Source organism: Cariama cristata, unplaced genomic scaffold (assembly GCF_000690535.1).
Source record: "Cariama cristata isolate BGI_N322 unplaced genomic scaffold, ASM69053v1 scaffold27647, whole genome shotgun sequence".
NCBI lineage: Eukaryota > Metazoa > Chordata > Aves > Cariamiformes > Cariamidae > Cariama > Cariama cristata.
In genome coordinates, this window is record NW_009628751.1 from 1,987 (window position 1) to 15,966 (window position 13,980).

The 13,980-nt window shown below is 43.3% G+C and overlaps 1 protein-coding gene across 1 annotated transcript; it reads left to right on the forward strand.

Annotated features, from left to right (window-relative positions):
* The first annotated feature begins 2,167 nt into the window (after nt 1–2,167).
* Nucleotides 2,168–6,857, forward strand: IGJ (immunoglobulin J polypeptide, linker protein for immunoglobulin alpha and mu polypeptides). The gene is made up of 4 exons (XM_009704943.1): nt 2,168–2,267; nt 5,113–5,248; nt 6,084–6,164; nt 6,656–6,857. Exons 1-4 carry the CDS (start codon nt 2,204–2,206, stop codon nt 6,855–6,857), a joined length of 483 nt encoding a protein of 160 aa, XP_009703245.1. The 5' UTR covers nt 2,168–2,203.
* The last annotated feature ends 7,123 nt before the right edge of the window (nt 6,858–13,980 follow it).

The following is a 13,980-nucleotide window of genomic DNA, read 5'->3' on the forward strand; positions in this document are numbered from 1 at the left end:
GTTAGTTTTCTGGTAATTCAAAATGTCACGCGGTAAAAAGAGGATAGTCTGTAAAAGTAACAGTCCATAAAACAAATCTTCTTTTAAAGAGCTTGCAATCTAGATAGAAAACCTCAGCGACACGCAGGTGGCTGAATGGGACTAAAAATAGCTCTCACGCCACCATGTACAGACCAAAGGGGCTGTACGCAGACGTATAGATTTAGCAACTGAAATTCAGATACGCTGAGCACCGGCAGTCAGGGAACACCACCGAAATCGACAGATTCACACAGAATATAATTCTGCTCAGTCTCCCTCCCTTTGGGTTTGACAATACTTGTGAATGCCCCTGCTTGGATTTTACCAGTGCCGTGTTTTTATCAGTGCAGTTTGGCAAAAGAGACCAGAACCAGCCGCTTTTGCACGTGCTTTATTCTGCTGCCTGCATCCCCCTTTCTTGAGTATTTCTAAAAAATCTCCTATTTTGTTACAAAACGGTGACTGAAGCAAATAGTGCTTTAGATAGACACCCTTACCACCCCATGGTTAGCCAGGTTTATTTTTAACCTTCTGCAAAAGATGGGGCACAGAGAACATCTTGCTGCTACTTCAGAAGAAAGCTCTGGGGAAGGGCAAGTGAAAAAAACCAAATTTTGCCCTCCTCAAGATGGAGCCCTAGTGAGAAAACAAGGTTTGTAAAGAAGAATTACGGCAGAACCTGATGCCCTGCTAGGAGCTGGGCTTGCACTCATCACCCCCCTCACTTCCCAGGGGAAACCTTGCGTGTGAGCACTGCTGATGCAACACCAAAGCTCGTTGCATCATGCAACTGCCAGATGAGATGTTTGTGCTGGGAGAAAAGCTCAGGACACAGATTCTGGGGTCTTTGAACTGCTCTAGGGTTAGGGACCCAGCTAGCAAGGTCTGAAGAAAGGGAAGACATCCTGTAAGGTGCCAGCCTGCCCTTTCAGGGCCTGGCATGCCTGGCAGCATTGCCAAAGGGCTTTGGCCTCTTCAGGGCTTGGCAAGAGCAGCCAACCCCGGGTGAGCCAAGGGTTGTGTGAAAAGCCCGTGTCTGGTCACAGGGCTGCTGCTCTGCTGCGTCAGGAAAAGCTGGAGAACGCAGGGAGATTTACCACGTGCTGCTGATGTTAATTGAGAGAAACGTACGTTGCAGGTAGCAGAAATCCAGGAAACACTGATGCAATAACCCTGGCTAAGAATGGACCTGCCAGTATCGTACTTTGCTCTGCCTCTCCTTTTGTCCCCCATGTAGGCGTTTGGAGGCCCTTGCTAAGACTGGACTTCCCTTAAAAAGTGGCCTTTTCTGGGCAAGACACATAGGTATGCTACAGAGACAGCTCTGGTCATTGCAGGTTACAGCACAATGTTTGTTTTTCAGAGTTACACAAGTGATACCAAATCTGGGACAAAAACAACCCAGCTCTCCGGTACTCCCCTCCTTCAGAAAAGTCTGCTTGCCCAATACCTCAGAAAGTTTGCCTAGGACCTGACTCAAAACCTTCCATAAACCACACATCCCACAGAGTCCTTTTCCCATTCCTGAGGAAAGAAACTCCTCAATGCAGCGGGCAGAGCTGGAAGAAGAGTTCAGCTTTGCCACAGACCTGCTGTTGCTTTACCTCTTTTACCCCTCCCCGTCTCATCTTGTCTGCTTTGACTGCGTGCTCTTCGGGGGCAGGTCGAGCCCTTAGTAGAGGTTTGCACAGAGTCTCGTACAAACAGGATTCTGATCTTGAAGCCCAAAGTGTTTTTATAATATGAGTCAAGTGATCTTTAAGTTGAATTTCTCAAAACTAGGAACCCGAGCTGTGGCCCCTTGGCTATCTGGCCACTTTCTTACCCTACAGTCCTTGTCCCCAGGTGGGAGAGTGCCACTGGCCCCGGTGGCAAGAGGGCCCCCAAGGACCAGGGTGGTTTTGCACTCCCTTGCACTCAGCAGCTTCGCTGCTTGTTTGTGATGAACAGAATAAAAATGCACAGTAATAGCGCAACCCCCTGCCCCCCTCCACCTTCGAAAGCCAGAGGGCTTCGTGCATTAAACATGCCTAGTTTCGGTCCCCAGCCACATTTTCCACAGTGTCAGTGCTAGCTGGCTAGGCTGTTTATTTTAGGAAACAAATAGCTGTATCGTTTGCACACACCCTTATAGGCAGCCACGGGCTCTCCACTCGTGTTCTTCAAAAGAAGGGAAGGCAAGATGAAGAGCTCTTTGTTGCTGTGCGTGGCCTTGGCCGTCTCCTTGGCATTCGTCCTCGTGGCAGGTAGGTGAGAAATTAAGAACATGGAAAACTGTGCTTAAGATATCAGTGATGGGTTTTGTCTCATCAGCCATTAATAATTCTAACCGTCAAAAATCAAACCTCAAAGCCTGCTCAAGCAGTCATGCTTCAGTGGTGCTTGGACACCTCAGTGTCTTTCTGCACCAGAGCTGTGTGTTTTTAATTGCTGCCTTGAGACTAAAAAAAGTGATAACTAGCTGCAAATTTCAGCGTTTATGATTAGCCATTTTTGATCGGGTTTTTGAAGCAACAAACCGCAAACGTGCATGCTTGCTTTTCTGCAGCGCTAGGAAGCTTGCAAGACTCTTACCTGCTAGATTTCAAGATTTCCAAAACCTTCCTGGTAATCCTGTCCTATGGCTACAGCTAACTTATTTCTGATTAAACTGTAGTTTATCGCGTAACTCCACTGAATTTCCTGGAGACTCTTGATTTAGACTGAGATCAGACTGTCATCCCAGCACACGCCTCAGTGTGGTTCACAGGTAATAGTTACTGACTATGCTAATGGTTCCCAAGAGCATGGACAACAGCATCCCTGCATTTCCTCCAGCTTTTGGGAAAGGGCATCTTATTATTGCCTACCCAGGCAGGTCCTTGGAAAGTCCTGCTTCCTGTGAGAAGTGACCAGCTGTATAATCTATTAGCTGCGAAGGCAGAAAATATTGAGAAATACTGTTGGTTTGACACAGAGCTCAGTCTGGTTTTCCCCATTCATATGCATGGCTTAAGATACAGATAGATAGATACGTATACAAACACATAAGCAGCTTAGAGAGGAAGTCAAATTAGAGTTACATGCAGCTACAGGGGTGCTGTTTGTACTACTTTAGTTGAAATTAATGTATTCTTGGGCTAACTGAGCGTCTTCCTACTTGAATATAAAGTAGCTACTTGGATCTGCAGCAGAGTTTGACCAGGTATTTTTGGAATGCATTTGCTTCTTCACTATGCTGCAGCTGGATTTTGTTGGGCTTCACAGGGTACTACAGGACAAGTCAATATTGGCAAATGAGAAATTTTGTCGAAAAAATACCTGCATGAGTGTGGAGGAGGGAGGGAACACCATATTGCAGTAAGTCATGCACCAGAAAATCCAGCCTGCAAACATTTAGAAGGGCATTAGGAAATTTTGTATTTAACAATTTTTTCCCAAAGGGACTTTACTGGGTGATACATGGGAGTATTGCTGATAAAACTATCTTTTTTGGAGCTTTGTCATTTTACTTTAAAAAAATTATATGGAGTACCTGTAACTTTTATGGTTACTGAAGCCAAGAGTATTGCACAAGGAATTAGAACAATATTTTTAGAGTACAGTCAAAACTCCCTGCATATTCATAAGAGTATGTTAATGTAATTTTAGAAGATGAATTAAAGCCTGCTCCCAAAGGTTTTGGGACAACTCCCAAAGCCAATAGTATCTGACTCGAATATTGGCTTTGGATTCAGGGCTTAGAAAGAGTTGCATGTGACATTACATAGAACACTGTGAGAGGTAGAGGAAGGTCTATGTGAAGGACAAGAAGCTAGAGATTTTCTATAAGACAAAAGAAAGGCCAAGACTCAAGGAGACGGCAGCTAAAGAAGCTTTTTATAAGCTTCTCCTTCAGAGGGAAATGTTCACGTTGAGTGATGAGTTGGCAGAGAGGAAGCATGCAGAGCAACAGAGATTGGGATAAGGGGTACAGAGAGGCAAGCACCATTGAACTCTAAATAATGACCATCTCCGTGTGCCATCTGAGCCCCAATATAAACTATCCCTGTCTTACAAAAATCACTGGTTTTAGTACTTCTAAGCAGGCTGAAGGTGCTGTAGGAAGAGTGATGCGGCAAAGTGACGGCTGTGAACTTGATTTCAGCAGCATTTAGAAATAGAGATGTGAAAACAACCACTTCAGAAGGGTATGACTGTGTGTGCATGTAAAAACAAGGCTGGCTTGTTACGAGTGAAGAGACCAGAGGCTCTGGGTTGGGGAAAACCAACTCGCCAAGAACAAGCTATTTCAAATACATCTACGTGGCACAGTAAGAAGGCATTGTGTGCCACCAGGAACATTCAAAAAGCCACTGGGTGATAGATGGGATGTTTTAGCCCGTTTTGACTGAGTTTCATACCAAATAGCATGCTAAAAGTGCAGAAGACATGCCCAAGCTGGTTCTTCTCTATTTGAGTAAGAAAATCAGGACTAGAGTTTTCCCTGCAAACCACAGGCATCATAAGGACCACTTGCTCTTAACTGCCAGGTGAGCCGGCTGCCTTCTTGCTGGGCCCTGTCATGCTTTTTGGCATCTGTTCCCTCGGGGACCTGAAGGACAACATACCACTCGAGAAAAACTGCCACATCTGCCACACTGGCAAGGTCAGAGATGTTTATTTAGAGGCGAGATCCAGACTAGGGTTTGGACTGCTAGAATAGTCCCTGGTGCATGATAGAGGAATTGGGTAACCTTCCTCGTTATGGTAAAAGCAGCACTTGAGCTGCCCAGTATTGCCGGAGGCTTGCAAGGGAACTTTCTTCTCATTTCATAAGAAATCCCTGCATGTTTGCCTCTCACCGGCTACAGTGTCCGGGTTCATCGTTTTCCCCTTCCCAGCCCCATCGCCCCGCCCCCCCCCCTACAGACACATACCGTAGACTGAGCAGGGAAGACAGCTGAACTCATCTTTGCCAAGAGGCTCATTTGTACCTGCTGCAACCTGGACTTTAATCGATCCAGATGCCATTATGGTGCATTTCTGGCATTCTCATCACTTGGCTTTCTGCTAGAGCAGGCTTCAAGGCTTTTTGTCTTGACCCTGGGGTTGCATATCCTGTGCTTGCAGGTTATCCACAGGACTCGGAGGACGAGGAGTATGTGCTGGTCAATAACAAGTGTCAGTGCGTAACAGTGACCTCGAAGTTCGTCCCTTCCGAAGAAAACCCTCATGAACAAATCCTGCAGAGAAACATACGCATCCTGTAAGTGGCAGACAAGTCTTACATGGAGGTGGGGAGCAGGAGATGGAGCATTGTAGGAGTTCCCTTTTCTTTGCATTATTTCCCATGTCCTGGCATTGATGAATTGACCTGGTTTTCTCGTGGGCTGCTTTGTGGTATCCTGGAATATTTCCTTTTGCTTTGTGTTTTTCTAGCTGACATGAACCTAGCTGGTGTTTGTCCCTTCAGATACAAAAAGCATCTGTTTTAAGCAGTCCGGTAGTAACTTTACAAAATAGGCTGGGGAAGTAGAGTGTAACATTTCTACAGTTGATCTAATCCAAAACCAAACTGGGCTCCTGACACTGGGCTTTCTTACTGATCTGATAGCAAGGCCTGCTATTTTATAGGCTGGGAAAACTAGTTAATGCCTAAACTATCAGAAAAGGTTAATGCCATGAGGCAGATCTCAGTTCAAGACTGGGATTTTTGTCCTCTATTCACACAAACCTTACAGAAGTGTGTGTGTGTCTCGGGAACACGGACCAAGTTCAGGCTCAGAGCTGCAGGAGTTCTGGTAGATCTCACAAGAGGAGAAATACCAAACATCTCTATGTCCTGCAAGTCTCTCAAGCACCTGCCAGCTCAGAGTTTAAAAAAAAAAAGAGGATTATCAGCATTGTCACCTTGAAAGTGGCACTTTCAGAAATTGCTGCAGTCCTCTCAGGGAGGGTTGTTGCCTTTGAGGGCAGAGAAGGGCCAAGGTCTGCTGTTCCTGGGCTTTGCTATGGAGAAGGGTTGGAATGGAAATAACCTGAAGACGTCCCCTGTTTAATAAGCAGTTTTCATGAGAGCAATTCTCTTCCCTCCTTTGCAGAGTCCCTCTGAAAGCTCGAGAGAACATCTCTGATCCCATGTCCCCACTCAGAACCACTTTTGTCTACCGCATGACTGAACTGTAAGTAATTTTATTTACTAAGTTCATTTCTTAAGACTTAACCTGCCCTGCAGCATTGCCCACAGCAGCTCAAACACATGCTCAAAGGCCAGTAGAGAAGGTGAGGCCGGGTCACAGGGGAAAGTCTTCCCCACAGAGCCTAGCTTTCATATTCTGTTGCAAGCCAAGAAAGTGTTATCTCCATGATTAATTCACATAAAAAGTTCTCACGCTTACAGGGAATGTTTCATTCTGACCCCTGTTCATCTCAAATGTCTTAAACATCAGCAAATTACACGTTGCCTGTTTAACCCTCCCTTTTAGGGACCAGTCTGGCCAATAGCAGTTTGACAACACTAAAAGCATCTGGCTGGGAGTTCCTATGTACAACCTAGGAAGGCCGCAGTACCATCCTAGCTATAGCTGCAGATCGGCAAGGAAGACCAATGTTTCACCAAGGACATCTTTTCATCATAACTGTTAACACTTGTTCTATTCTCCATCCCTTCCAGCTGCAAAAAATGTGATCCTGTAGAAATTGAGCTGGGTGGTGAGATATACCAGGCCCAGCAGAGCACCTCCTGCAACGAACCCGAAACCTGCTATACCTACAACAGGGACAAGTGCTACACCACAACCTTCCCGTTCCTCCACCGCGGGGAGATGAAACAAGTTCAAGCAGTTCTGACGCCAGCATCCTGCTACGCTGATTAGCTCAATCCACTGCTGTACTAACGCCCTGTTGCACTCAGTGTTCCTATCAAAAATACATGTATAGCACCGTAGTACCCGGAGAACAGCATCCAAAACAGCAGCTCCCAGCATAATGCCAACTTGCATCTTCATATTTCAACATCAGACTAGTGCCATCTCCCAAGAACAGCTACTGGTTGTCATAGACTCTGTTCTCATATCCCCAGCACATTTCTGCAATGCCATTATTGTCAGTCTCGGACATGATCACCCTATAGACCAGATTCTCAGCAGATGTAAATTAGTAATTTCCTTGACTTCAAGGGAACTACACCAATTTACAACACTGAGGAACCTGTCTTTTTGACAGTCTTCATCTCAGCAAGGCTGCCACAGACATCAGAAGGAATGTCCATGTACTTCCCTCCCTGAGCAATCTTAAGCAAACCGCTGAGCAACCTTTATACAAGACCCTTTGATTACATTAGCAGAATTTGTGCCGTTATTAGAAGGCTGTTGTGCAATTGTATGTGAGAAACAAAGATAAGGGATGAGACAGAATTCAGATTTCAAAGTTACTTTACTATTAGGCATTCTAGACCCTTCTAGCCCTTTGAAATTGCAAGCTTCTAGTTTTCACATACATTTAGAGAAGATCAAAAGATACCACTACCCTGAAGTGTTTTGCAAAGTTGCCAGGACCTCAGTTGTGCCAGAAATAGTAAACTCTTCTAAGGTGTGTTAGGTATTTCACTTTCCACGCTTATTTACTGATATTGCTGCCTTCTTCCACCCCTGCTCCCAGTTCAATTGATTAAAATATCAAATTGGCTCAAATTTCTTCTCTTATTCTTCATTTTACATTTAAAGCTTCCAGAAATTCTGTGAAGGTGACTGAGTTGCTAAAGCAGGACCCTAGTTAGGGATTCATCCCTTCTTTCACACCAGTAGTGTTTTTCTTCATACAAGAAACCCTCAATCAAATAAAGGAGCTGATTCCGCAGTGCACCTTACATTTAAATGTCTTACACTCATTTTACATACATACATTCACAGTATTGCCCATAGAGACATCACGTAGGTGAGTGCATCAGATGTCCAGCATTACATTTGGGATGGATGGTATGTTTCTCACTGTTGTCAGCAGTTGATCGTAAAGCCTTCGGCTGTCCTGAAAAGTCCTTATCTGGGTTCATACATAATTGCAATAATAAAACAGCAGAAACCTTATTCCTATAATTGTAGCTTTGTTAGTGAAACATCAAATAAAATTTTTTCTGCAGCAGTCTGTGTGTTATATTCCAGTTCAATAAGAACTCATAAGAAAAAGCCAAGTCTATAATCATTCTTTCCTCCTTCACAGTGAAGCAGCTCTCCCTAAATAACTGCTTGTACTTACAGGCAAAGCCACCTGAAATACTGGGATAGAAATGCTGTGATGCACTTGCAGAAACTATGACACATTGAGGCTGAACTGGTTTATGATTTTAGCATCTGCTCTGCATCACTGAGCTGCTTCAAGGCGCTGTGAGTCTGTGCAGGATCAGAATTTAAAAATCCAATCATCACCTAAATCACTCTTGAAATTGCCATCTGCGGATCAGAGTTTTACCTCACCACTGAAAAAAGTGCCTTTAAGGCAGGTATGTCAGGAGCGAGTCATTCATGTGCAAGGTGCCAGTCCTAAAGAAAAAAACAGTCTTGTGGGTGCTGAATTTTGAAGAGCAAAAGAGTAAAGAGGACCGAGACAAATTATTCTAGTGTTATGTCAGGCTTATGGAAAATGAACTCAGAAAAATACAAATTTTCCCTCCTTCATGCAAAAAGATAGCCATTTCAAAGAAATGCAAAATGCAAAGAGAGGCAAAGAGACCCCTGCCACGTACTGACAAGGCTGTAAGTATTTCAGTGGTTAGGGACTAAGCTCACTGAAATTTGTCTCAAAGACATTTTCATCTTCAAAGTCCCACTGTTCACCAACCTAGGAGTGCTTTGATGTTAGAAGTTAGGTCATGGTGACGCTGCATTTTGTCTCCCAACACAGCTTTTCAGGTTACAGCCACAGGAACCTGGGGCTCTACCTCTACTCTGGAACGGTGCGCCTAAACGTGAAGTTTCCACATTTGTTTGTACATCCTGTTGTAGAGACAACAGAAGATTCACATTTACTCACAACAGGACTGGCATGACATCACCCTGCAGCACATCTTGGGAGCCCAGCAATGCCAGCACAGAAGACTACTCATGAGAGGCATTCAGGAAAAAGGAAAGCAAAGCACAGACTGTTTTCTGAGCAGCTGTGAACAAGCACTTGCTTAGATCATCTTGGGCAGAGCAAACAGCCACTGGGGAACAAGAAAAAAGTGTTCAAACTCCCATGTGCTATTCAGCTTATTATAAAGCAGGATTCGTTCCCTCCATCTTTTCTGAGAGGGAGAAGCCTGCACTGACAGCCCTGCCCAGCCCTTGGTACTGGATTGCGTTAGCTGGGTTTTAAATAACTCAAAGCAGCACAGCAAGTTAAATGAGGCTCTGAATCCTTACCTGAAAGACCAGGACAGTAAAATAGGAGCAAGTGAGGTCTGCTTATCCCTGAGGGCATACTGGGGAGGCTCTGGGACCTTCTGACCAGGGGAAGAGGTGCTGATGAATGAGAGAAATTCCCCTTGCTAGGAGTTGTCTTAGATGCACCGACAAAACTATGTCCTGCTTTGAAAAATGATGTTTCTCAGACTGTGCAAGCACTACTTCAAAGTGGGATTTTTTTGTGGCTCCCGATGTTGGGGGTAAGATCACCTTCCTCGGTGTGAACTCCTCTGTTTTGTTCTCTAGGTGACTATGGTGGGACAAGGCTTCCTGCTTGGACTTGCGATACTTTCCTACCGGCTCCATCTTTTTCTTTACAGGTCAGGTTTGTTCTTTAGCTGCATTTAATGTTTCTTGAATAATTCATCTTAGTGCATTTAAACTAAATTCATTTTGTCTGACTTGTAGGAATACATTTCTATTTTATCTCCACAGACTACTTCTAGACATAATGCTTCCCAGGTCTGTCCTCCTTGCCTAGATACTGTTCTGTTGCTTATGCAATGTTGAGTTAAAGAGGGATTTCTTGCTAGCTTTTTTTAGAAGTCCCTTTTAAAGCATGGGAATTTATCCTCATAATCCCATTTCCAGTTTGACCAAAAAGTTTAATTAGCAGCAGAAACTGCAGCACATATCAAAGCTGAGCAAAACAAATCCTTGAGCTCAAAGGCACTGGTTTACATAGGGAATTCAGCAAAGCAAGCAGCTTATGACCGTAACCAACCAGGCAAAGCTGCAATTTAGCTCACAAATATGCCAAAGGTCTATGGGACAGCCCAGTTCCCGCACTGTAAAGGCTTCAGCTGTCTTTATTAAGTATTTTTTGTATTCTAATAGATAACAGGCTATGACTTTTAGTGGCCTCACTATATTAAGTCTGCTTTGTCAGCACAAGGTTTGTCCTTGGTGGGATCTTTCTGCAGAGGAGTACTGCTTTGTACACACTCAGGTGGAAAGTTTAATTTTTTCAGTAGCTATATAGATTGCAGCCAGTGATGCCTTAGAGAATTCAGAGATCACTTATATTCTGTAAAGCAGTAAGCTTGGAAGTGTAAAAAACACCAGTAAGCTGGGAAGGAAGTCTGCGAGGTTCATACTTTGGGAGTCAGAGGCTGAATAAACGTTTTTCTATTTCAAAATCAGATTTCTGAACATGGAAAAAACCTAGCTACCGAGTTGGAAAAATGCAAATTTTCAGTTAAGCCAGAACTGGCCCAACTTCAACCTCTTACCTAAAATCCTCCAGAAAATATTTTCCCTAAAACTCTCCTCCAATTTTGGCCTCAGTCATGTATGGCATTTGATTATGTATTCAATGATTAGAAGAAAATACAGCAAGAAAAGCAGGTAACGGAAAAGGCAGGGACTGGAAGGTCGCTGCCCCACGGTTCAGCTTCTTCTAGTTGTTGACACCTCCACCAGCCCCCCCACTCTCCTACATCAGTGCCACAGACACGCTCAGGGCTGAGGACTTCTTGGAAGTCCAACTGTAACATGACAAACCACATCTGGAGATGGGTCAGACATGATGTCCTTCACCTAATCCAAAGCTCACACAGTGTTTAACCATGTTTTTCTGTTGGTTTCACTGGCTTTGGGTATAAGCAAAGCTGCTGAGAATCCTCTAGAGTTTGACCAGCAAAAAGACGCTATGGTTGAGCCCTGATAATCTCGGGTGTCATTTGCCTATTTTACTGCTCTGCTGCATGCAAGAAGTAATCATTATTGAACATTTCCTTTTCCAGCTGCACTCTGGATCCTTAAGATACAATTATACTGAAGTATCAAGTGCTCCCTGGAAGAAACAGCCTCCTTTCTCATCTCCAGTGGGCATCCTCCCCGATAAACCATGCAAAATAATTAGGCTTTTGCAAACGTAAAGGTGGGCTTTCTTACCTTAACCTGGCAGGGCAGGCTCCTTCGGTGATGAGAGCTCCTGACAGCTAACTGGGGAGGTGAAATCTCCCGGCTCTCTGACTGCTCTGCTTCCACATTGTTGAATTTCACAGCATGGAACGGTGAAGAAACAGCAGCCTCCCATTCACCGCTGGTGTTGAGCAAGCTCATGAGGGTATCTTCATCAATATTGCAGTTCCCTCCTCCCTGAAGCAACAACCCCAAGACAGTCTCAGAGTGGGGAAGAAAGCAACATCTCATTACTAGTATTTTCTTGCATACATTCCCCCCCGCTCAAATCTATAGTACAATTAAACTCAGCATTGCAGTTTCAGCTGATCTACAAGTATGCTTGTGTTAGCATCATCACAGCGATAAGGCAAGCACAAAGTCATTTTGGAACCAACACATGAGTTGGCGTATTAATTTCAGATAAAAGGGCACTGCTCCAAGGTGAGGCAGTTAAATAGTAATTTGGACATGGATGGCTTCTCTGGGAAAAAAACCCAAAACTTTATGAAGCAAACTTTACTTAGCAGTGTTTTTGTGTAATGATACTTATATTCCTTGCTTTACATTTTAGTGAGCTGAGCCCTATTAGTCACAACAGGACATCAGAGCTGAGAATCAAATAAGAAATCTTGCTTTTGATTTTGGCTCTCAGATTGACATATCCAGAGCCACATTTTTACTTCTTAAAGTCCAAAGACATCCCGCCTAAATGAAGTAATTATGCTTCTAGAACCAAAGACAGCAGGTGCTGGCAGTTTTGTTTTGCTTACCAAAGACATAACCCAGTCACAAAAATGCTTGGTTACTTGCTTTACATGTTCATCAGGGGGAACAAAGTCAGTCAGCATGGCCTCCTTTTCTCTTGCTACTACCTCCTTGGAAAGCCGCGTGCATGGTTTTTTTGCCTCGAGACTCCTTGCTGCTGCAGGTATTAACGCAATACAGTCTGCAACACCCTTCGATTAGTGGCAGTGACAGCCATCACCACGCAGCCAGGAGCAGACAACAGCCTAAAGCTGGGCCCTGTGTTTGCACATCTGCCTTTGCATCACTGGTGGTGCAGTTTACCGCCAGACGTGGCATAGATTTTTGCAAGGAAGGGCTTGAGCGATTTGAACCGGTTGTGAAGACCACCTTCACAAACAGAAGAAAGGGCTGCACATGCTGTTTCAAACAGTCCCAAGGTTTGGATGCGAGGCTGGAAATAACCTGCTGCCTTCAAAAGAGAAAGCCTTAAAAAATTGAAGCTCGGAGCTGTGTGTGCCCATCACTATGCCTTTCTCTCATTATTAAAAGTGCTTAGGGAAGCCCAAACACTACAACCCCAAATGCTGCTTAATTCATTAAAGAAATTAGTAAGAAGTAATCTGCAGAGAAACTTCCTTGCACTAACAGCAACCCAGGTAACATCTTTTCTTCTTTGTTTTAGTTTCTAATGGAATCTGATTTCCTGATTTACCTTAAGAACAAAAAACACTGTTTGAAGTTGAAGTGTTTGATTTTTTTTAAGGACATACTTAACCCATGCATCATCTACACACAAAAAGAAAAACCATTAAAAAAATTATCATAAAAAGAGTTTTCCCAATAAGCTTTTAAAATTTTTTTTCCATACTTATAAAGAGTTAAAAATAGAAAAAAGAAAACCCAAGCTTGTTCTCTATAAGCACAACAGCTACACTCACATTTGTATAAAAACTAAGTATTTTTTAAAACACAGTTCTTCACTTTGTATAAAAATTACAAAAAACCCTTAGCTCTTAATACTCAGAAAGAAAAGCTAAAGCTTAATAGAGACACATACTACTACAAAATAAAGAAAACAATTTAACTTTTCAGCCTCTAGTACCATCAAGTAGCTCTTTCAGCAGAATTCCCTTTTGATCACATTAATCAAACAATCCTACTCACAGCAAACGCATGATACACTCCATTGCTTCCTCCCAAAACCCACAAAAAGTAAAACTTGCATTTCTTTCCTTCAGAGGAATCAGTTTCCCCAAGGAAAAGCACCCCCCCAACAACCAAGCAGCAGCAGGGCTTGCCCCTGTGGATTTAAGCGTTCCTGGCTTGATTGGCTCATGGGGATCAGGGCAATGAGGGGGCAGGAGGGAAAGGGCTCGGGGTATAAATGCTCCCACTGGGCACTTCACTCCCTAAGTGCTTTCTTTTTTTTTGGAATAGTTAAGAAAAGAGTAGGAATACTTTTGTTTGTTTTAATGTCAATAGGTTTCTTAAGTTCATGCTTTATTTTATGCTGACCAAAAGTAAGTATATGGCATGGGTTTTGGATGTTTTCTGTTATTATGAAATAACTGACAAGAAATGAAATATTAAATCTTGTAGCAATTTAACTTCTGTATTTACTTAAAGAATAAAAATTCTTATAAAAAGGATGTAGAGTTTCTTACTGCAGACACTATAAACAGTTTTCTATTATGTTTTACTTTCTTAATATGAAAAGCAGTTAAGGTATAAATAATTTTTCAAGCAAGCTGCTTTACAGTTATTGGTTTCTAAGTAAAAAATCACAGATTTGTGTTTTTAGTTTCTCTAACTGTATACAGGAGCCACTGCTGTTATAGAAACAAAAGCTATAATGTTGTTTCTACAGAGATATTGGGGAAAAACCTGATGCTTTGTCCTCTAA

Bases quoted from the DNA above. Each gene is read 5' to 3' on its own strand.
- IGJ (XM_009704943.1), top strand. From the start codon at position 2,204: ATGAAGAGCTCTTTGTTGCTGTGCGTGGCCTTGGCCGTCTCCTTGGCA. The intron at 2,268-5,112 runs GTAGGTGAGAAA...CTGTGCTTGCAG, and splicing joins GGCATTCGTCCTCGTGGCAG to GTTATCCACAGGACTCGGAG. The intron at 5,249-6,083 runs GTAAGTGGCAGA...CCTCCTTTGCAG, and splicing joins CAGAGAAACATACGCATCCT to AGTCCCTCTGAAAGCTCGAG.